The 20,427-nt window shown below is 50.9% G+C and overlaps 1 protein-coding gene across 2 annotated transcripts; it reads right to left on the bottom strand.

Annotated features, from left to right (window-relative positions):
- Positions 1-1,494: 1,494 nt before the first annotated feature.
- Ppp1r26 (protein phosphatase 1, regulatory subunit 26) lies at positions 1,495-9,891 on the bottom strand. 2 transcript variants are annotated; one of them, NM_001427208.1, is given in 4 exon segments: positions 1,495-6,587; positions 7,915-8,115; positions 8,792-8,888; positions 9,827-9,891. In NM_001427208.1, a coding segment is annotated over 1 exon segment (3,498 nt). In that variant the 5' UTR covers positions 6,530-6,587; positions 7,915-8,115; positions 8,792-8,888; positions 9,827-9,891; the 3' UTR covers positions 1,495-3,031.
- Positions 9,892-20,427: the final 10,536 nt, after the last annotated feature.

Raw genomic sequence — 20,427 nt, 5'->3', positions numbered from 1 at the left:
CCTGTCTCAACCTCCTGAATGCTGGGGTGACAGGCGTCCACTGCTACACTTGGTTTGTGTGGTACTGAACTCAGCTGTGTATCTTCTGTGGAAAGAAGAAGGCCACAGGAGCCAAGTGCTGTGGAGAGGGGATACCTTCCCAGCAGCCATCCTGCAGAGCATGAGGCTAGCCCAGGGTGACTGAGCTGGCCTGCTGTGGGATGAGGTGGACTTGTCTCAGCAACTGAGGGCTGGACTGTCCCCACTTCCAAAACCCAGGGTAATATGGGGCCAGGGCTAGGATTGTCAGCTGGCAAACAAAATGTGGGTTGGCACAGGGACCAAGCTTGCCTGCGGGCTGTGTGGGCTTCATTTTGGCACTACGGTTGGGCGCTGAATTGCTTTAATTGGCCATGTCCAATAAAATGCTTTTGAAAGTACAAAGCTGACAAAAGTACAAAGGTAGACAATGCCTGGAAAGCAAAAAAAAAAAAAAAAAAAAAAAAGCAAAACCAAAAAACCTTTGATGTCATTTACCCCTCTTACTCCATTTCCTGTTTGTATAACAAATTATCTTAGGTGTATGGAGGATAGAAGTTTGGTGGCTCGGGCTTCTAGAGCCTCCCTAGGCCGTCCATATCAAGGCCCTGCTGTCTGCTGAGCCCCTGCAAGGCCCTCACTCTGGACTAGAACAGGAAGAGGCAACACAAGGAGGCAGAACAGGCCAGCTGAATCAGGTCTCTGACAAAGCCACTAGAACTACAACAGAAGCATTTATCCAAGTTCCGATCGCAGTGGTGATGTGACCAGCTGCTTCGTGATCCTGCCACTGGCTTCCCCCGCTGTGATGGGCTGTATCTCTGAACCGAACCAGAATCAACCCTGAAGTTGCTTCTGTCAAGAGCATTTTATCACAGGGGCAGGACAAGAAACCAAGATACCGGTGTGCATGTGGGACTTGCTGGCCATAACTGACCAATGATACAGCCCTCAACCCAAGGGTGATGTCCTTCCCAGAGTCAGGAACCGCTTCTCTGTTGCACACAGCACAGCAGACTTGGAAGGAAGCATTACATATCCTGGGTTCAGGAGACTGGACCGGTGCCATCCCCATTGTCTGAGTTAGAATAGCTGTTGCTGTGAAGAGACACTATGACCAAGCCAACTCTTATAAAGGACATTTGATTGGGGCTGGCGCACAGGTTTAGAGGTTCAACCATTATCATCATGGTGGGAAGCATGGAGTGGAGAGTTCTACATCTTGACCTGAAGGCCACTAGAAGACTTGCCTTCAGATAGCTGGGAGGAGGTTCTCAAAGCCCACCCCTATAGTGACACACCTCCTTCAACAAGGCCAAACCTAATAGTGCCACTCCCTGGGCCAAGCATATTCAAACCAGCAGACATGGAAGGGAGCAGGAACAGGACTGAGGGACACTGTTTCAGGACGTGACACTGTGTTTGCCCCACTCAAGCCAGGCTATGTTTATAGACCCTCCCAAACAAAGGACAAGCTAATTTGTGGATAGTACTTCGTTTATTCATTAGAAAAACAAAAAACAAAACTGGACGGGCCTTATATACAAAATAAGATGTTTTTTTGTTTTCAAGGCTTAAAAGCACTCTAAAAATTTAAGGTGGGAACACGGATGACACACAAAGACGTTTCTTCCAGAAACACATGAACAAGTATGCATAATAGATGTTATTATACACAGATCCAGATCATTTAGGACCAAAATGGGACCCTAGAGCTCTACACCACGTCAAAGCTCCAACATGGCAGACACAGAGAATGGTGGGGGTATGTGCCAGCATTTGGGCACAGAAGTGATCTACAATTCAGACCCAGGTACATAAAGTAGAAAACTCACTTCCATGGTAGAATACCAACAGAATTCAGCCACAAGGTAGACACACAGCAATCCAGTATACTGAGCTGCAGAACTCAGGGGAGACAGGTGTAGTCACAGCGCAGATGTAATCCTCACATCTGGGGTCCAGCACATCCTCAGCGCCAAGGTGTATCACTCTGCCTGACTCCCAAGACTCCGATGCCTGCAGCCTGGCCTTAGCACTGGCCAAGCCCTTCTTCCCTGGGTAGGAGCAGGGTTGCAGAAAGCCATGCAGACCGCTGGTGTTTCCAGGGCTGGGGCTCACCATCACAGGTGGCTAAGGTGTTTGGGGACCAAGTCATCTCATGGCCTCAATACTCTCCCATACAGATCAAGATAAGGACAGTCAAAAGGAATGTGGGATCTCCTTTTAGAGCCACGATTAAAAGCGAATCTGTAGCTCACACATGAAGGGGTTTATATGGATGTTAAGGACCCCCCAGCAACCGGATACTGGATGATCTGGGCTCAGCTGAACTACAGAGCCAGTAGCCGGATTCCCACCCTACACAGGGGTGGTTGGTTAGCTATTTGCTGGCTGCTGTGCTTTGAAATGCTATCCAATTACAGGCCATGACTACAGCATCCAGAGACAGCGTCTGGCCCAGTGGTATCCCGACACACCTCAACCACATTGGCACGTCCAAGGTGGATAGCTGCTATCTCCAGCCTGAATACTTGCCCTAGAAATGGTGACCGGTTCCAGCCTCTGTCTCTGACCCTCACAGGGACACTTGGAACCAAGTGTTTACTCATCTACCATACATGCACGGAGAGCACAGAGGCGTTGCAGCTAGGAACACCCTGAAAGACTGAACAACGTTCTCAAAAAGTATTTTGTACAGCACTTTTAAAATAATTTACAAAAATCCCTACAAAACCTATTATGTACCAGGACACATTCATTAAATAAAAATGTCATTTGAAGTTAGTGTACATATTTATACAGGGGCAGGGGGTGCTGCATGGAAGGGACCCAAGTTTTGCTCTTTAACTGTCAGGACCCCCTACTTCTACTCTATGCTGCCTCACACACACACACAGGCATACATAGGCAGACATACACACAGGCACACGCACACAGACAGGCAAACACACACGCACATCATATAAGACACAAGCACTGCTTCCCATGGCTATGGCAAGAGCCATGTCTGTCACAACTTGAGGCCTTTACTGCTCACTGTGGCACTGCCCCCATCCTCCACGGAGGTGTCACTGAATTCGCTGGCATCACTGCCCAAGGTCTCCTGGTCCTGCTGCTCCCTGTCAACCCTGTGCCGATATCTCAGGTCTAGGACTTTGTCCTCAGAGCCAGAATTCCTCCTGTCCTGCTGTCTCAGGGTCCCCTGAGCCTTCCGGCTTGGCCAGTTCCCACTGTCCTTCATTAGCAAGCGTGGGCTTCCAAATACAGGGTTGTGGCCAGGCTGGGTCTCCCTGAAGGCTGAGAAAGCTGGACCCTGCAGAGGTAGGCCCAGATTGGGGCTGAAGAAGCCAGCCTGCTTGCCTCCCCAGGAAACATTCTTCCCAAAGTGGAAGAGCTGCGTGGAAAGGAAAGGCAGGCCCTTCCTGGGGCCTGAGGAGAGGCTGGGTGGGTCCCCAGCCTGTGGTGTGGTCCCCTTTTCTTTCTCACCCCGAAAGACCCCTGTCCACACTGTGCCTTGACCCGAGTTCAGCATCCATGGGCTGGAGAGCCTGCTCTGCTGTGCAAAATCACTCCAAGGGAGGGAGAGGTCAGCCTGGGACCCGGGGTTGGGGGTTAGCAAGTTCTGACTGCCACAGTTCAGGTGAAAGGTCCCCTTGGTGCTTCCAGCCTCGGTACCCACTGTGGCACAGCTGGGCAGCTGACCGAACACACTTTCTGCCATTGCAGTCTGGATCCCCTGTGGGCTGTGGTCTTTGTGAACGTTAGCACTTTTCCTGCTGGGTAGAGAGGCTTTGGCAGAGCTGTTCTTGCTGGTGTTCTTGGGTAGTGCTGGCTCGCTTCGGCCCAGGGCAGAGGTGAGGTGGGTGGCCTGCTCCGCACGGAGGGCACCCCTCCCAGTCTGGCTCAAGAGGCTGGTTGCCTGTGTCCGAGCTCTCTCTGGGCCTCTCCTTCCTTCTGCCAGCTGAGGGGTTCCCCTGGCTTTTTGGCTCCGTGTGCACACTCCAGGCTGCAACCCCAGCGTTGGCTCTTTCCTACAGGCCATCTCCGGCTTGGCAGGGACTCCTTGAGGTTCCGCGTTGCGTACAGACTCCTTGGCCTTTTCTGCCAAAAACCTCCTGATCTCCAGCTCAATGCTGTCATCACTGTCCACTGCGCTGTCCTCGGATGTGGGGCTGGAGGCTGAAGGAGGGTGGCCACTGGCTCCTGTGTCCTTGGAGGGAGGAGCCCCTTCTGGACTTTTCCTCCTGGGGAGAAAGGTGGGGATGGCATCTTCAACCCCTATGCCACCCAGCTTCCCCCTCTCTGTCACGCTGCTGCAGGTGCTTCCTGGGCTTCTCCCTGGGCCATCTTTGTTGTCCCCTCTGCACTTGTGCAGACAGCTCCGTAGTGCCTGCTGTCTGTGGTCTTTCCAGTCCCCTGGAAGGCTGCTCAGTTTCTCCCCACACCGAGTCTCTGTGCTGCCAAATCTGACCTTCTTACACGAAGCCCGTGGGTCTCGGCCCCTCTTCCTAAACTTCCGCTTGGATCTTAACAAGTCCTTGATGGCCATGTCCAGGTCCTCGTCACTGTCCAGAGAACTGCTCTTATCCTCAGAGCTTTCTTTCTCACTGGCCTTCCCAAGGGCTCCATGGCCTTGTGATAGGTGTGTGTCACTGAGCCCAACTATCCTGGAAGAGACAGGCGGGTCCTTGGCTTCAGCCTCTCCTCCTGGGGTCTCTGTGATTTTGCTCTGCCCGAGAGGGTCCCACCCATCATGGCCATGCTGGACCTTCCCCTGGATGTGGTCACCATCCTGGGCGCTTTCTCTACCCTCCCTTATTTTCTTGGGCACTGTGGTGCTGCCCCCACCTCTCCGTTTCCGTTTGAAGCCCAGAGGGAGATCTGGTGTTTTAGCCTTGGGGACGCCAGGCTGGCCGCTGGGGCCAGGTGAGGGCAGTGGACCCTGGGCAGGCTGAGGACTCCCTACTTGTGCCTTGAGGGCCAAAAAGGTCCGGATCTCCTGCTCGATGCTGTCGTCACTGTCAACGTTGCTGCTGTCACCTTCAGAGCGGGGAGGCATAGGTTGGGGACAGAAGAGTAGGTTCCTGGATGGTGGCCTGTCATGTCCTTCCATGGGGGCTGGCAGGATGGTCTTGGAGATGTCCAGGATTGCTTCTGCGCACATCAGCTCAGTGGATGTGTCTGCTAGGCATGAGGCCTGGTGCAGCACAGCGTCACTTTTGGCAGCTGTGTGTCCTGGAGATACAGAGGTTCTCGAATCTGTTAGGAGCTTAGAGAGGGGGTCAGGGTGGAGGCCCCCCTGGGTGGTGTCTATAACCTTTGGAACTGCCACCTTTTTCTTGCTAGGGGGTCTCCTGTGGGCTTCAGGCAAGGCACTTGGCTGGGTACTACCAGGGCTTTCCTCTTTCGGCTGGGCTCTCAGAGGTTGGTCCCCACTGGCCTCCTTCCTGGTTTTCTCTAGCTGGTACAGCTGAATGGCTTCCTCAATGCCGTCGTCACTGCTGGAGTCCGATGCCTGGTGCACGGGGGCTGAGCTCCTGATACGCTTGCTACGCCTGGCAGGCACACCTCTCCTCATTCCACCCCTGCTCTGGGCAGCCTCTGGTCTGTGGGCGGCCAGCTTTGTGCTCACTGGGGTCTCAGGCTCCGTGGTGAGCTTAGGCTGTGAGTTTCTCGGCTGTGTGCTCACCTTTGTTAACCTGGGAGGTTTTCGGAAGATGAACTCCTTACAGGTTCCTATCAGAGCTGCCCTGGCTGAGGTTTCTCGGTTTCCTCTAAGTCTCGCAGGGTTCTCGTTTGGGCCTGATTTCTTATCCACAGACCCATCACACTTCGGGTGTTCGTGCTGTCTTTTCTCATGAAGAAACTGTTCTATTTCAGCTCGGATGCTCTGTTCAAAGGAGTCCTCGCTGCTCATGCTAGCTGGGGAGGTGGAGCCCTGGTCTTCACTGGCTCCCACAGGAACACTGCCTGAGCCAGGAGTGAGCTGTGAGGGACACGGGATGGGCAGGGCACTGCTGTGGGCAGGCTCTGGGATAGAGGGGACCCCCTGGGACACAGGTCCAGAAGCCCCACCCTTTGCCTTCAGGTACTCTTGGATAGCCTCCTCAATGTCCCGGTCCACCGAGTCATCACTGTCAGAATCCAGCTCTAAGGGACCATGTCTCCCAGCTTCATCTTTCTCCAGGGTGCTGCGGTTTGCAACAAGACCACAGGCAGGGAACTCTGGCTGTTCTTTGCACACAGCAGGCTTGGGGGCCAGCCTGGTGTCCCGGGACCTCTCTGCACGTTGGCCTCTCTGTGTGACACGCTCATGGTTCATGCCCAGGGCAGCCTCGTCTCTCTGCAGGGTGCTGATAAGCATCTGTACCCTTGCACTCACTGAAGCCCTGGAGGTGTCCTCTTTAGACTCGGAGAAGCAGTCTGGAAAGCAGAAGCTCCTGGGCTGGCCAAAGGCCTCCCATCTGGATTGGAGCGCCACCACTGGAGGGGCGTTCATGAGGAACATCCTAGCAGGCAGGCTGGGGACTGAGAGGCTGGGCTTATCCGGCAGCCTGTTTCACATCCTGGGAAGAGAGAAAGCACAGTGAAGGCTATAGCTAAGCAGGTACATCCGCACACACCCACGCTGCTACAGGAAACAACACACCTGCGGCTACAGCCTACTGTCTCGTTGGCTGGGGTGGCTTAGGCCAGCCTCTTAGGCCTCAGTTTTGCCAGCTGTACTAGGAGTCACTTCCATCCTGTAGGTGAAGGTTCAGTTAAAAACAAAGTGCGAGGGGCTGGGGATTTAGCTCAGTGGTAGAGCGCTTACCTAGGAAGCGCAAGGCCCTGGGTTCGGTCCCCAGCTCCGGAAAAAAAAAAGAACCAAAAAAAAAAAAAAAAAAAAAAACAAAAACAAAGTGCGAACTCCAGCAGCCCTTTCCTTTCCCTTCTGGGTCTGACGACAATAGAGACGCCTTGACCTCCCAGTGTCATCAGAAGCCACAGCAGTCTACAAATGCTTTCTCTGAGCTTTAAGAAGAGTGACTACACACTTGCCCAGGTTTCTGGAAATGGCCAGAAACCTTTAGTCAAAGCTGCACCATGTGAAGGACTCAAAAGACGCTTCCTCAAGCCTTCTGCAGAGTTGCCTGCCCTACACTGTTTTATGTGGAAAACGTCAAATGTGTATTTGACAGATGCTCCTCAAAGGCTGACACCAATTGTGGCCAATTAGCATGAAAGTTGTGCCAACATTTTGGTGTTCCTATCATATGGGCGGGTCTGGACACAGGACTGGGTGGCGTGTAGACAGATCATGGGCTTGTCAGCCCAGATGCCCAGGATGCTATGAAGTGCCACATGTGGTCAGAGCCAGGTCTCTACATATCAGCTAGGCTGGTGTCAGGAACACTAAGAGAGTTCACAGAGTCACCAGAAAGAGGAGCCTTATCTAGGAGGCATTGAGTCATATGGAAAAATACCAGCTGCCCTGTAGAGCTCTCAACTCTTCAGGCTTCTCTGACGCCCTTCTGCCTCCCAGAGATGGAGGAGCGCCTGCAGGACTGAAGGACACAGAGCTGAGTTCCGGGGAGGGAAGGCAGGGAAGGTTGTCCCGCCCCTCACCCAAGGCCAGATGGTAGAGCCTGGCCTGCTGTTTGCTTTGCTTCTATGTTCTGTCCTCTCCACCAACTATTTAACTGGGACCCGCCTTTCTGACAGGCCGTGGTGTGCCGTAGACAGACTGAAATCCCTCCCCCAAGAGTTGGGGCTGGCCATCTAGACCAAAATCTACTCGGGGAGGCAGGCAACAAACTAGAGGACACTGCGAATGCAGCGGCAGCTCGTGGCGATTCCCAATGTGTGCTTCGAGAGTTAAACTAACATAAAAAATAAATCTACTGTAATTACTTGAAAGTCTCAGGAGCACGGCTTCGGGGATGAGATCTTCACTCTTTCGCTCTGTACTTCAGGGCATCTTCCGCCAGCTTTTAAAATGGGCTGCGAGGGCTGGGCACGGTGATGCACACTTTCAATCCAAGCACCAGGACAGCCTGGTCTGTACATAGTGAGTTCCTGGCTAGCCAGGGCTCTCTAGTGAGACCAAATTGTCTAAATAAATAAATAAATAAATATCAGCGTTTACTACCGGATTATAATCAGTAACATCTAATTTAGAAACTGAGCACGACTTACAAATACTTTTCCTGTTATGAGGTCATTAATGTAAAGAAAGGCTTGACCAATTGGGGAAAGCTAGCTCTGACACCAACTACATCAACTGCAGCTCATTTGCCTCTCTTGCAAGAGCCACAGGGTGGGAGGTGCTTTCCTCTACCTGAGCTCACATCCTGGCCGGCCAGCCACCTCAACAATAACTTTGTCTTCCTGAGACACCAGGCTCAGGGCAGTGGGAACTAATGGGGAGAGGAACTTCTTCACTGGCTCAGGGACCTACTACAGAAATCACAAAACACTTGCTCAGCTTAACTGTGAAGGGTCTGAGTCAAGTAGGGTATGGTGGAGGTATGTCTTAATTTCAGGTGAAGGCCAGAGGATCTTGAGTTCAAGGCTAGCACTGGTTCCTTACCTATTTCAAAGACAGCATCTGGACTACTGAGATCCAGTCTCAACCCACCAAAGTAAACACGACCAAACGTGCTCTCCTGGGCGGGGCAGGGAGGGGAGGGGCAGGGCGGGTGGGGTGAGTAACATTCCTATCTAACAAGAAGGAGACCATTACAGCAGGTGCAGAGTTGAGGGAACAAATCAGTTTATTTCCACTCACCTGCTCACAGCTTATACGATGGACCCAGAGCTGGGCTTCTCTGACAGTCTCAATGGTTGTTGGTTCAACTACCTGGTCAATCTTGGGAGCTGTCATTCTGGAGAACCATGAACTTCAGAGAGTTAGAAATGTGAGCTGAAGCCAGGATTGGGGCTTTAAGGGGAATCAGGTATTCAGGGTGGTTGTGGGTACAATCAGTCCCTGGACCCCAGCATGGCCTCTGCACTTAAGTTATGATGTAGAGGGCTCTGTACTCCAACTTAAAGTGGGTGTGGATAAGATTTGGTCTTTAGGAGCCAGAGGTGCTGACAAGATTTGGCCATTCCCCGTGCACATTGAAAGCAAGGGGAGACGGATTCCCGCTGCTGCCGGAGAACTGACTGCTCATCTTGCTGCCTGAGAGCAGCTGGAGCAGCAGTCTGGTCTTCAGCAGGTTAATGCCAACCTTCTCCAGGCAGTGGCAGGGCCTCCTGTTGGTCTGTGATCCCACCCATCCATCCTCGGAGTCATTTTCTGGGATCCCAGGTTTAGGGAATCCAGGAGCCTCGAAGCTGCTCATGGCAGGGCGAGAAGGCAGCTTTGAAGGCCAGGCAGGCCTCGGTGACCCGGAGCCCGCCCCTCACCTGAGCCTCACCTGGGCCGGACCTGCGCCCGCTGGCTCTCGAGGAACGCAGGGCGCAACAAGCGCCAGGCACGCGCCGGAGGCGCCTCCCGGGGGCCATGACCCTCTCCCGTGACAGCGACCTGCCCCAGCCACCAACCCGATCCCGACCTCGCACGCCGCGGCCTGCACCGCGAAGCCGGACCAGCTGCCCGCCCGGCGCCCCGCGTCCCGGGAGGCGCCAGGCCCGGAGAGCGGGGAAGCGCGGTCACTAGCGCCCCGCCCTCCCTCGGTCCGGCGCCCGCGGCCACCCCGGAGTCCCTCCGGGACTCAGGGGCCCGGCGCGCCGTGGGAGCGCGGGAGAGGAGGGCGGGGCCGGCGCGGCGAGGGGCGGGGCGACCCCCTCCCCCCGGGCGGTCTCTCCCGCCACCTACCCGCGGCGGCTGCAGCGGCGGCCGCGCTCCGGAAGCCGTGCCCGGTGGCTGGGCATCATGGGAATGGCACGGCCGAGTTCCGGGGGAGGCGCGCGGCCCGGCCGGACCCCCGCCCGCGAGAGCGCGCCCACCTGCACCGCGAGTGCCCGCGCTCGGACACGCACGGCGCGCGGAAGGAGCGCACCGCCCGGCTCGGAAGCGGCCACCGCACCCGCGGGACTCGGAGGCTGCGCGGCGACCCTCCTTGTCCTCCCACCCGGGGCCTGGCGCAGCGCCCGCGCCGAGAGCGTGCGCAGCCCAGGGGTGCTGGAGGTCGCGCGCGTCGCCAAGTTGGACACGGCGAGGGGCGTGGCCGTGGAGAGCAGGAGGGCGGCTGGACCCTCGCACGTACCTTTAACTGCTTTATGCTGGTCCAGATCCAGTGGCCCCCGCGTGCCTGGCATCTGCTCACAGTTGCTCTCCCTGCCCTCAAAGCAGCAGAGGTGTACTTCCTTGCCCGGGGTTTGTTTGCACCCAGCTCAAGATTGCGCTTAGCATGCCTGATGCCTGAGCTGGACACCACGGAGCCTTCTGCCAGGGTCTTTGGTGTCGCCCATAGCTTCTGGACTGCCCAAGTCCCCTTTGTAGAACCGTTCTATACATCTGTGCACAATGCTCCCTACCCCACCTTAGGCAGACCTCAGACGGTGCTTAGAGATAGGGACCCTGAGGTGAGAAGAACTAAACCGGAGTCATGCAAGATGACCTTGCTGCATGTTCTCACCTGTGGTGTGGAGGAATAGGTGGGGCGGGACTAGCTTCTGTGAACGGAACGCTGTCAGGGTTGTACAGTGGAATTCCTTGGTACTGTGGCACACTCTATGTGACGTCGGAAATCTTCCTAGGTTTCTTTTATTTTTTAGACAGGTCTGGAGATAACTGTGTTGATAATGTCAGGAACAAGCCAGGCTCACCCGGGGCCCCTGGCACGCACCCTGTCTGATAAGGTAGAGGAAATGATTAGAGAGTGTCCGGGATCTGAATGGAGAAAACCCGAGAGACTTTGTTCCAGAGAAGAGCTCCTTCCCACTCTCCTCACCCGTGCTTCAGCACTTCTCTGGCTTTTTTGTTTTTTTATTTTTAGATAGGTTTTCTGTAACCCAGGCTGGTTTGGGCCTCTTATTCTCATGCCTCTACCTCCCTAATATTAGGATTAAAAGTGTTACTATGCCTAATACAGGAAAATGTATTTTTAAGCTTGGGGAATTGGGGTGAGGTTGGGGGTCAAGAAACACAAGACAATTTAGTGCTTCATGACTGCCCCCCCCAACACACTATCTCTTTCTCTTGTTTCTTTTTCTTTTTTAAATATTCATTTATTTTAGCTGGGTGTCAGCAGCACACGCCTTTAGTTCCAGCACTCATGTGGCAGAGGCAGGCAGATCTCTGAGTTTGAGGGTAGCCTGGTCTACAGAGTGTTCCAGGACACCCAGGGCTACACAGAGAAACCTTGACTGGAAACAAAATGATCCATTTACTTTATTTTATGGGCATGATTGTTGGGTCGGCATGTACGCAAGCCCAACTTGCTCGCCTGGTACCCAAGAACTACCAGAAGAGGGTATTGGATCCTCAGGAACTGGAGTTTCAGGTGGGCCACCATGTGGTGTTGGAAATTGAACCCAAGTCCTCTGCAAGAGCAGAATAGCAGTTAGCTATTGAACCAGTGTCCAGCCCCCACCTCCTTTTCTTTCACTGTGTGACACCCCCACTGGGGGCATTATTTAAATGAAGCTGACCTCAAACTAACACAGATCCACTTGCCTCTGTCTACTGAGCTGTGGGAATAGAGGCCTGAGTTATTGTTACTATGAAGAAATATTAACAGTATTTGGAGAGAATTACCCAACCAATAATGCCATCAACAAGATGTGGCTGTAGGCCTATTTTGGCATGCTCTTAGTGTTGTGAGAAACATCTTTGGGTGTCCCTGGAGCCACTCTGAGCATGTCTTCTGGACTAATGCCTAGAAGCCAGCAGTCTGCTTGGCAGAGATGCTGACACTTGGCAGGTGCCCCTCAGAGATGGGGACTGTTAAGTTATTTCCTATTGCTGTGAAGAGACACCACGACCAAGGCAGATTATAGAAGAAAGTTTATTAAGCTTATGGTTTCAAAGGGTGAGTTCATTACCATCACAGCAGGGAGCACGGCAGCAGGCAGGCAGCCATGGTGCTGGAGCAGTAGCTGAGAGCTCACATCTCGATCCACAAGTGTAACACAGACAGCAAACTAGCAATGGCTTGGGCTTTTGAAACCTCAAAGCCCACCCCCAGTGACTCACCTTCAATAAGGCCACACTTTTTAATCCTTCCCAAACAGTTCTACCAATCAGGGACCAAGCATTCAAACCTATGAACCTGTGGGGGGCCATTTTCATTTAGGTTACCACAGGAATCTACCTCACTGTCTTTGGGGCGTGCAGACATGCCATTTTCCACTTTTTTTTTTAAAAAAAAGATCTATTTATTCTATAAGTACACTGTAACTGTCTTCATACACACCAGAAGAGGGCATCGGATCCCATTACAGATGGTTGTGAGCCACCATGTGGCTGCTGGGAACTGAACTCAGGACCTCTAGAAGAGCAACCAGTGCTCTTAACCACTGAACCATCTCTGCAGCCCCATTTCCCACTTCTTGCCAGCCTGTAAAGCTACCATACCAATGAGTCTTTGTCACTCTAATGCTAATCTCTTAACTGTTGATGATATTGAGTATCCCCCTTCTTTTTTTATTGGCTAATGGAAAATTGCCTGTTTATGTTCCTTGCCTTTTTTTTTTTTTTAAAGTTTTCTGTTGGGCTATGTGTTTGTGCCTTATTGATTCTAGAAGGGTTATTTGTGTGTGTGTGTGTGTGTGTGTGTGTGTGTGTGTGTGTACGTGTGTGTCACTGAAGTGGCCAGGCCTTTAACTGCTGAACCCTCTCACCAGCTGGGATTCTAGTCCTCTTAAATATTAGGAATCCCATCCTGTCTCTTCCCTGTGCTTGCATAGTGCGTTGTAGTAGAAACTTAGTTTCTCATGTTGCCGTCTCCTTGTCCCTCTCTCTTCCTCCTTCCTTTCCATGCTTGTCTCGTTCTGTAGCCTTGGCTACCCTTGAACTTGCAATTCTTCTGCCTCGGCCTCTGGAGAGCTGACATTACTTTGGAGTTGCTCTTCCTCCTCGTCCTCCCCGTTTTTCTTCCTCTGTGGTATGGGGGATTGAACCCAGGGCCTCACGTATGCTGGGCCAGAGCCCTACCACTGGGTCCCACCCACAGCCAAGGGTTACTGTTTCCATCTGTTTGTTTACTGTTTCCATCTGTTTGTTTGCTATGCAGTTTTTTTTTCTTTTTCTGTAGTTTAATTTGTCAGATGATTGACAGCTGGGCTTGCATGAGCCCACAATAGCTTTGACCATGACGTGCTTATTAGTTAGTTTTTCATTATTGTGGCAGAATACGTGAGCTGAACAACTTTGAAAGGAAAAACAGGTCTGGAGAGACGGCTTAGCTGTTAAGAGCGCTTACTACACCTGTAGAGGATCCAAGTTCTGTTCCTAGCCCCTATGGTGGGTGACTCAGGACCAGCTGCTGATTCTGGCTCCAGAGTATCTGATAACCTCTTCTGGCTGCCATAGGCATAGGCACCTACACTCTCTCACACACATGCACTTTCACAAATAATTAAAATAATCAATCTTTAAAAAGCAGGAAAGATTTATTTCAACTCAGGGTTTTGGAAGTTGCCCTTCTTGGTTGCTTGGCCCCATTTCTTAATCCTGTGGCAAAGTAAACCATGGCAGAACGGTGTGGTGGAGACAGTTGTTCACCTTATGGCAGCCTGGAAATAGCGTGAGAGGAGGGGGCTGGGCTCCTTTCCCCTGCTGATGTCAGTTTCTGTCTCTAGACCCATTGCCCCTTTGTCCTGGTTATACCTAGGGTCTCACCCTTGTTTGTCGTATACCACTAACCCATGTATCTAGCGCTCTGTTTAGTGTTTACACATTCAGAGACTCTCCTAGGTTGCTCAGGTTAGCCCTGGACTTATTCTGTAGCCCAGGTTAGTCTTAAATGTGTGATCCTTCTGTCTCAGCTCCCTGAGTGCTGGGATTACAAATGTGAACCGCCATATCCCTTCTTACTTTATTAATTAGTAAATGGTTTATTTTTATATAGTTGAGCGTTTTTCCTGTGTGTATGTATGTGCATGCAGTTTTATCCTGCAGTTCTCTGTTCTGCAGGTAACAGAGGTAGGAAAAGGGTCTAGACACTGCATGTGGAGGCCCCTGGGCAAGTTCGGGGTAGAATGCCACTCAAACCCTTCTCTTGGCCCCTGGCAAGGTAGAAGAGACCCTCTCGGGACCTCTACATTTTTTAAAATGACATTTCTTTGCTTCTTTATTTGGTGCCCCCACTCTCTACATGTGCATGTTGATAGGTTATTTCTCTGCCAGTGAAGTGAGCCAGTTCAAACCGGATTAGATTAGATAAAATGCAGGTTTAGTGGGAAGCTGCTCTCCAGCAGTTCTCAGGGCTCAAGGAAGGAGGCCAGGGAAGTCACCATGGGAAGGTGAGAAGAGAGAGAGGGGAAGAGAGAGAAGAAAGAAGGGGAAGAGGGGAAGACCGGGGGAAGGAGTAGAGAAGGAGATAGCAAAATGTCTGGATTATACAGGGAAGAGCCTCAGGAGGAAGGGCAGCCCAGTCCCTGGGACTGGAACCTTCGGGGTTGGGAGCAGGGTGTGCCAGGTAGGAGGGACCGAGGGATACTGGAAGAACCTGGAGGCCAGGTCTGTTAGGGTTCCTAGTTCGGTCCCGGGTTTTGGCACCAATGTTAGGTTTTAAATAGAAGAGCAGGAAGGTGGCGGGCCATGGGCACGTTGAGGGGGAGGAAGGGGGCAAGAGCAGCGAAGAACAAGAAGGGGTAAGAGGGGAGGAAGAGAGGGTAAGAGAGGGCAAGCAGCCCCTTTTATAGTGTCAGGCACAGCTGGCTGTTGCCAGGCAACTGTGGGGCGGGGCCTACCTGGCTGTTCCCAGGTAGCTGTGGGGGTGGAGCTTAGACAGAATACTGACAAAGTCTGCTTTGATATGTAAAATATGCACCTCAGTCCCTTTTCCTGGGGTCTGAAACCAAACACGCGTTTGCATGCACGTTGTCATGTGGATATGGTGGTCAGAGGACAACTTGAGGTTCTCTCCTTCCCCATAAGCATCTCAGAACTGAACTCAGGTCATTGGGGTTGGTGTCAAGTGTCTTTACTCACTGAGCTTGCTCCTCTGGGAACCTTCTTCCGGCCATTAAGCATAAAGAAAGATAGGGACCTGGGTGGGGCCCTAATGGTAAACTCTAGGGGTCCTACGTTATGAAAGAACTCACCGGAACATAGTTAGCCCTGGTGCGCCAAACACGCTCGCTCTGCCATCCTTGCGCAAGCCCAGAAGCATCCCAGCTTGATTCTTCTTCGTATCTATTGGAGCAGGGGTTCTGGAGCAGCGCTGTATGTGATGCGTTTGGCGTTGTTCAATCCAGAGGCCAGAAGAGTAACCCTGAGCTTGGAACCAACTGGGTCCTAATGAACAATATGAGTTCTACTCAGTGAGTGTGGACAACCACAATCTGAAGAAAGAAGGCCCAGACTTCTCACCGATGAAGTTCACCGCCACGCTGCTGGTAATGAAAGCCTTTCCGAAAACGTCCGGAGTTCCTCTTACGCGGGACATACGTCTCTGAATGCATGCAATCATGTTGATTTTTTTTTTTTGAGTTTATCACACTGATGAGTAAAATTCTGAAACTTGAAAAATATAGTTACCACTAACACCTTTCCTCCAACTCCTCCCCTCTCCCCTCCCCACTTAATCTGAAAAAATGTGACAGTGAGCAGACCCGTTTGAGAGGACAAATAAGAACTGTGTTTGGGATGCCACCTCGACTGTGTGTGTCATAAGAGGCACTCACATTCAAGTTGTGTGGGTCTGAGAGGTGTGAACACTGTCCTGAAATTAGGCCCCTGGCACTGTACAGGAGCACAGCGCTGACCAAGTGCACAGCTGCAAACATAAATATGTTTGCTCGTCAACATAAATATCCCTAAGGAATGACTGGCAGGAAGGAAGTAGTAAACGTTGGCACTCGCCCTGGTGGCAGTGACTGTTTTAAAGAAGGGTTGTCTTGGGCCCTGGCAAGAGGAGCAATTCCAGGGTCATAGACATATGCAACAGACAAACAAACAAACAAACAACAACAAACCTGTGTGGCAGAAAAAAGGAAGTAGCATCAGGCAGGAGTCCAGGCGAGGAAGGTGGGCGTGGCCGCCCACAGCTGCTGGCGGTGCATCCTGCTGTGAATGGTGGGATGGATTCTGGACAGTGCCCTGCAGTGGAGCATGGGGTGAAGATAGGAATCCTGCTGGTGTTCGTATTGCTTTTTGTTTTATTTTGTATTTTAAGACAGGGTTTCTCTGCATGTAGACCAGGCTGGTCTTGAACTCACAGAGATCTGCCTGCTAGAGATTAAGGTGCGTGCCTCTGCACCCTGCTGTGTTGTCTTTTATGCTGTACGAACGCTTATAATCATGAGCAGTGGATAACTGGATAACTTAAATGCTGAAAATACTTAAGGCAAGTACATAAGTATTCATGTATGCAAGATGGACATGGTGGCTTCTACTAGCATATACTTGGTTTAAGAAACCAAAGCAGGGGGATTGCCAGTTCAAAGCACATAACAAGACCCTTGTCAAATAAAGAATATCCATGCTCTCAATACTTTTTTGTGCAACAGTATGTAATGTGTATCTGTGTGCATGTTCACATGTGTGGGAACATGTATGTGTAGGTATGTGGATATGTGTGTGCATATGTGTGGAGGCCAGAGGTTGACATCTCACATCTTCCTAGATTACTGCTCTCTATTTACTGAGGCAGGGACTCTGGGCGAACCCAGAATTTGCCTATTCAGTTAGTTTAGGTAGCAGATTTGCCCCTGGATCCTGCTCTCAAGTGCTGAGATTACAGAAGATCCACATCCACTTGGCCTTTCCACGCATGGGAAGACTCATGTGTCAGTCTTCATGCTCGAAAAGTAAGAATACCTCCATGAGACATCTCTCCGGTCCTCCCTGCCCCCATTCTGTGTGCATGAATGCGCCATGACATGCAAGTGGAGGTCAGAGGGCACCTTTCAGGGTTTGGTTCTGTCAGAGACTGAACTCAGGTGGTCAGGCTCAGCAGAATGCACTTTTACCGCTGAGCCTTGGCCGCCTTTTCTCACAGTTTTGCTTTGCCATGTTGTTTCACAGTGACGCTCTATCCCGTCAGAGGAATGCTAACATGGATCCAATTGATTGTGGATCCAAACCTCTGGAATGGAAATCCTAACAGACTATATGTGGGCTGTGCTTTGAAAGGCCCCTGACATTCTCTAGATTTGGCGTGTTAAAACATGTCAGGAAAAGATCCAAAACAACCACCTCGGCCACGACCATGTCTATACCAGAGGTACTTAAGCTGTGGCGTAAGTGATTTTTCTCTCTCTCTCTGCATTTTGTAATTTTTCATGATCACTATTACTTCCATAAACACAAAAATGCTTTATTTAAAAAAAATTAAAGGAGCGTGGTGTGGTGGTATATGCTTTTAATCCTAGTGTCAGTGCTTAGGAAGCAGAGGCAGGCAAAGCTCTGTGAATCTGAGGTTCAAGGACAGCCAGGGCTACATAGTGAGACCTTGGGAAAAAAGGTTTGTGTGTGTGTGTGTGTGTGTGTGTGTGTGTGTGTGTGTGTGTGTGTGTGTATGAGTCTGCACACGTGTGCATGTGTGGGGTTGGAAAACCATATGACCACGAGGGAGCAAGAGTGAGGTCGAGATGTGTCCAAACCCCAAAAATCTTGTCCTGAGACTGGCAGGAGAACTGCTTCCACCCTGCTCTGGCCCGGCATGTCCTGGTGCACACAAACCTTACAACCTCTGCCTCTGCCACACGCACTTGAAGTGGTCACGTAGCCTAGTGGCTAGGTTTCTGGTTAAACTTCCTCTCCTTATAAGAACTTGTCTATCTCACAGCTGGACTTCCTCTTCATGCAAATGAAGCATTCCTAGCCCCTCAGCCCCAGCCAATGGTGAGCATCTGCTCCTAAACCTCTACCTACCCAGCAAGGTTTGCATATCGCTTGTTCACTCCCAATAAAAAGAGCTATTTCACTGAAAACAGTTTCCAGAAGGCTGTTTCTTCAGCACTCACACCAACCGAGATCCTGCCTGAACCACCCACCCAGGTTAAGCTTCATTCCCTCCAGTCCAGCCCAGCAATTGCATTTATATGTATTTATTTGAAGGCAGGCAGATCTCTGAGTTCCCTTACAGATAGGGCTGCATATTGAGACCCTGTCTCAAAAAAAGAGTGACATTCATTCATTCATTCATTCATTCAAACTCCTGCAGAGGTCAGGAGAAAACTTTTGAGAGTCAGTTCTCAAGAAATAGAAAAAAAAAGGTTTTCTCCTTCCACCATGCAGGTCCCAGGTTATTGTGTTTGGTGGCAAGTGCCCCTATCTGCTGAACCATCTTGCTTGCTCCCCGGACTCCCAAACAAGAGTTTTAGAGAAAAATCCACTGAATGTCCTGTAGGTCTGATTTTTTTTTTTTACTTTAATGGGTTCTTTTTTTTTTTTTTTTAAGATTTATTTATTTATTATATATAAGTACACTGTAGCTGTCTTCAGATACACCAGAAGAGGGCATCAGATCTCTTTACAGATGGTTGTGAGCCACCATGTGGTTGCTGGGAATTGAACTCATGACCTCTGGAAGAGCAGTCGGGTGCTCTTAACCACTGAGCCATCTCTCCAGCCCCTTTAATGGGTTCTTATATCTACCACCCAACCCTCTAACACTTGGTAGGAGAGAAAGAAGGTTAGAGAGGAAAGGGGGCATTACCTGTTTAGACTACTTCCTGCTGACTAGGGCGTCAAGTTCCTTAGGGCAATTTCAGTTGTCAGAATATGTCCATCCAGCAATGTCAGACACAGCGTCAGGAACCAGCAGCAGCAGCAGGGAGCAGCAGTACCACAGTCCCTCTCAGGGACCTCCCATTTATTTCTCTCTAGAGTCCCCAGAATTAAACTATCTGTAGCTGGCAAAATGACACCCTTCCTAGAGCACACGACAATCATAGTGGCTGTGGACAGTCTGGAGCAGCCCCAAACTCCCAAGCCTGGGATTAAAACAGAAAATGTTTATATAATATAACTGGGTTTTTAAAGGAGCCAAGATTCTTCCTACAATTTCTTCTTTCTCTCTCTCTCTTTCTTTCTTATTAATTAATTAATTTTTCGATAGAGTCTCACTATATAGCCCTGGGCTCACTAGGTCAAATAGGCAGACCTTGAACTTGTCAGAACACTCCTGCTTCTGCCTCCAGAGGATTACAGGGGTGCTCAGTGACACACAGCTTATATACTTCTTTATTTTTTTTAAATAGAGATTTAGTGGGGCTGGAGAGATATCTCACTGACTGCTCTTCCAGAGGGCCTGGGTTCAATTCCCAGCAACCACATGGTGGCTCACAACCATCTGTAATGGGATCTGATGCCCTCTTCTAGTGTGTCTGAAGACAGTGACAGTGTTCTTCCATATATAAAATAAATAAATCTTAAAAAAAAAGATTTTGGGGCTGGAGAGATGGCTCAGCGGTTAAGATCACTGACTGCTCTTCCAGAGGTCCTGAGTTCAAATCCCAGCAACCACATGGTGGCTTATGACCATCTAGAATGAGATCTGATGCCCTCTTCTGGAGTGTCTGAAGACAGCTACAGTGTACTTATTTATCAATCAATCAATCAATCAATCTTGAGAGAGAGGGAGAGGGGGCGTTGAGAGGGCCAGTGAGCCCCAGGGATCCTCCCTTTTCTGCTGCCTCAGTACTTGGATTGCACATGTGCCATTAAAACAAAAATTTATTTTAATTATTTTATCTGTATGGTTATTTTGCCTGCATGTCTGTCTGTGTACTACATGTGCACAGCACCTGAGGATGCCAGAGAGACCACTGAATCCTCTGGAACTGAGTTACAGAAAGTTATGAGTCACCATGTGGGTACTGGGGATCGAATCCAGAAGAGCAGTCAATACTTCTAACTACTGAGCCATCTCTCTAGTCCAATGCCCTGCTTTTTTTTTTACATGGGTCCTGGGGCTTGAACTCAGGTCCCTGTGCTTGCAAGGCAAACACTTTACCTGCTGGGCTGTTTCCCTAGTCTTCAAAGCATTGCTCAAGGCTGGTGTGGTGGTTTGAATATGCTTGGCCCAGGAAGTGGCACTATTTGGAGGCGTGGCCTTGTTGGAGTAGGTGTGTCTACTTGAGGCTTAAGACCCTCACCCTAGCTGCCTGGAAGTCAGTATTCTGCTAGCGGCCTTCAGATGAACATGAAGAACTCTCAGCTCTGCCTGCCCCATGCCTGCCTGGATGCTGCCATGCTCCTGCCTTCATGATAATGGACTGAACCTCTGAACCTGTAACCCAGCCCCAATGAAATGTCATAAGGACAAGAGTTGCCTTGGTGATGATGTCTGCTCACAGCCT

The sequence above is a fragment of the Rattus norvegicus genome, chromosome 3 (genome assembly GCF_021556685.1).
Source record: "Rattus norvegicus strain SHRSP/BbbUtx chromosome 3, alternate assembly SHRSP_T2T, whole genome shotgun sequence".
Taxonomy (NCBI): domain Eukaryota; kingdom Metazoa; phylum Chordata; class Mammalia; order Rodentia; family Muridae; genus Rattus; species Rattus norvegicus.
The sequence above is the reverse complement of the archived record's forward strand: the minus strand, read 5'-3'. Positions and strand labels throughout refer to the sequence as shown.

Excerpts from the sequence above, each read along its gene's own strand:
- Ppp1r26 (XM_087654454.1), bottom strand. The coding sequence starts at position 6,529 with ATGTTCCTCATGAACGCCCCTCCAGTGGTGGCGCTCCAATCCAGATGG.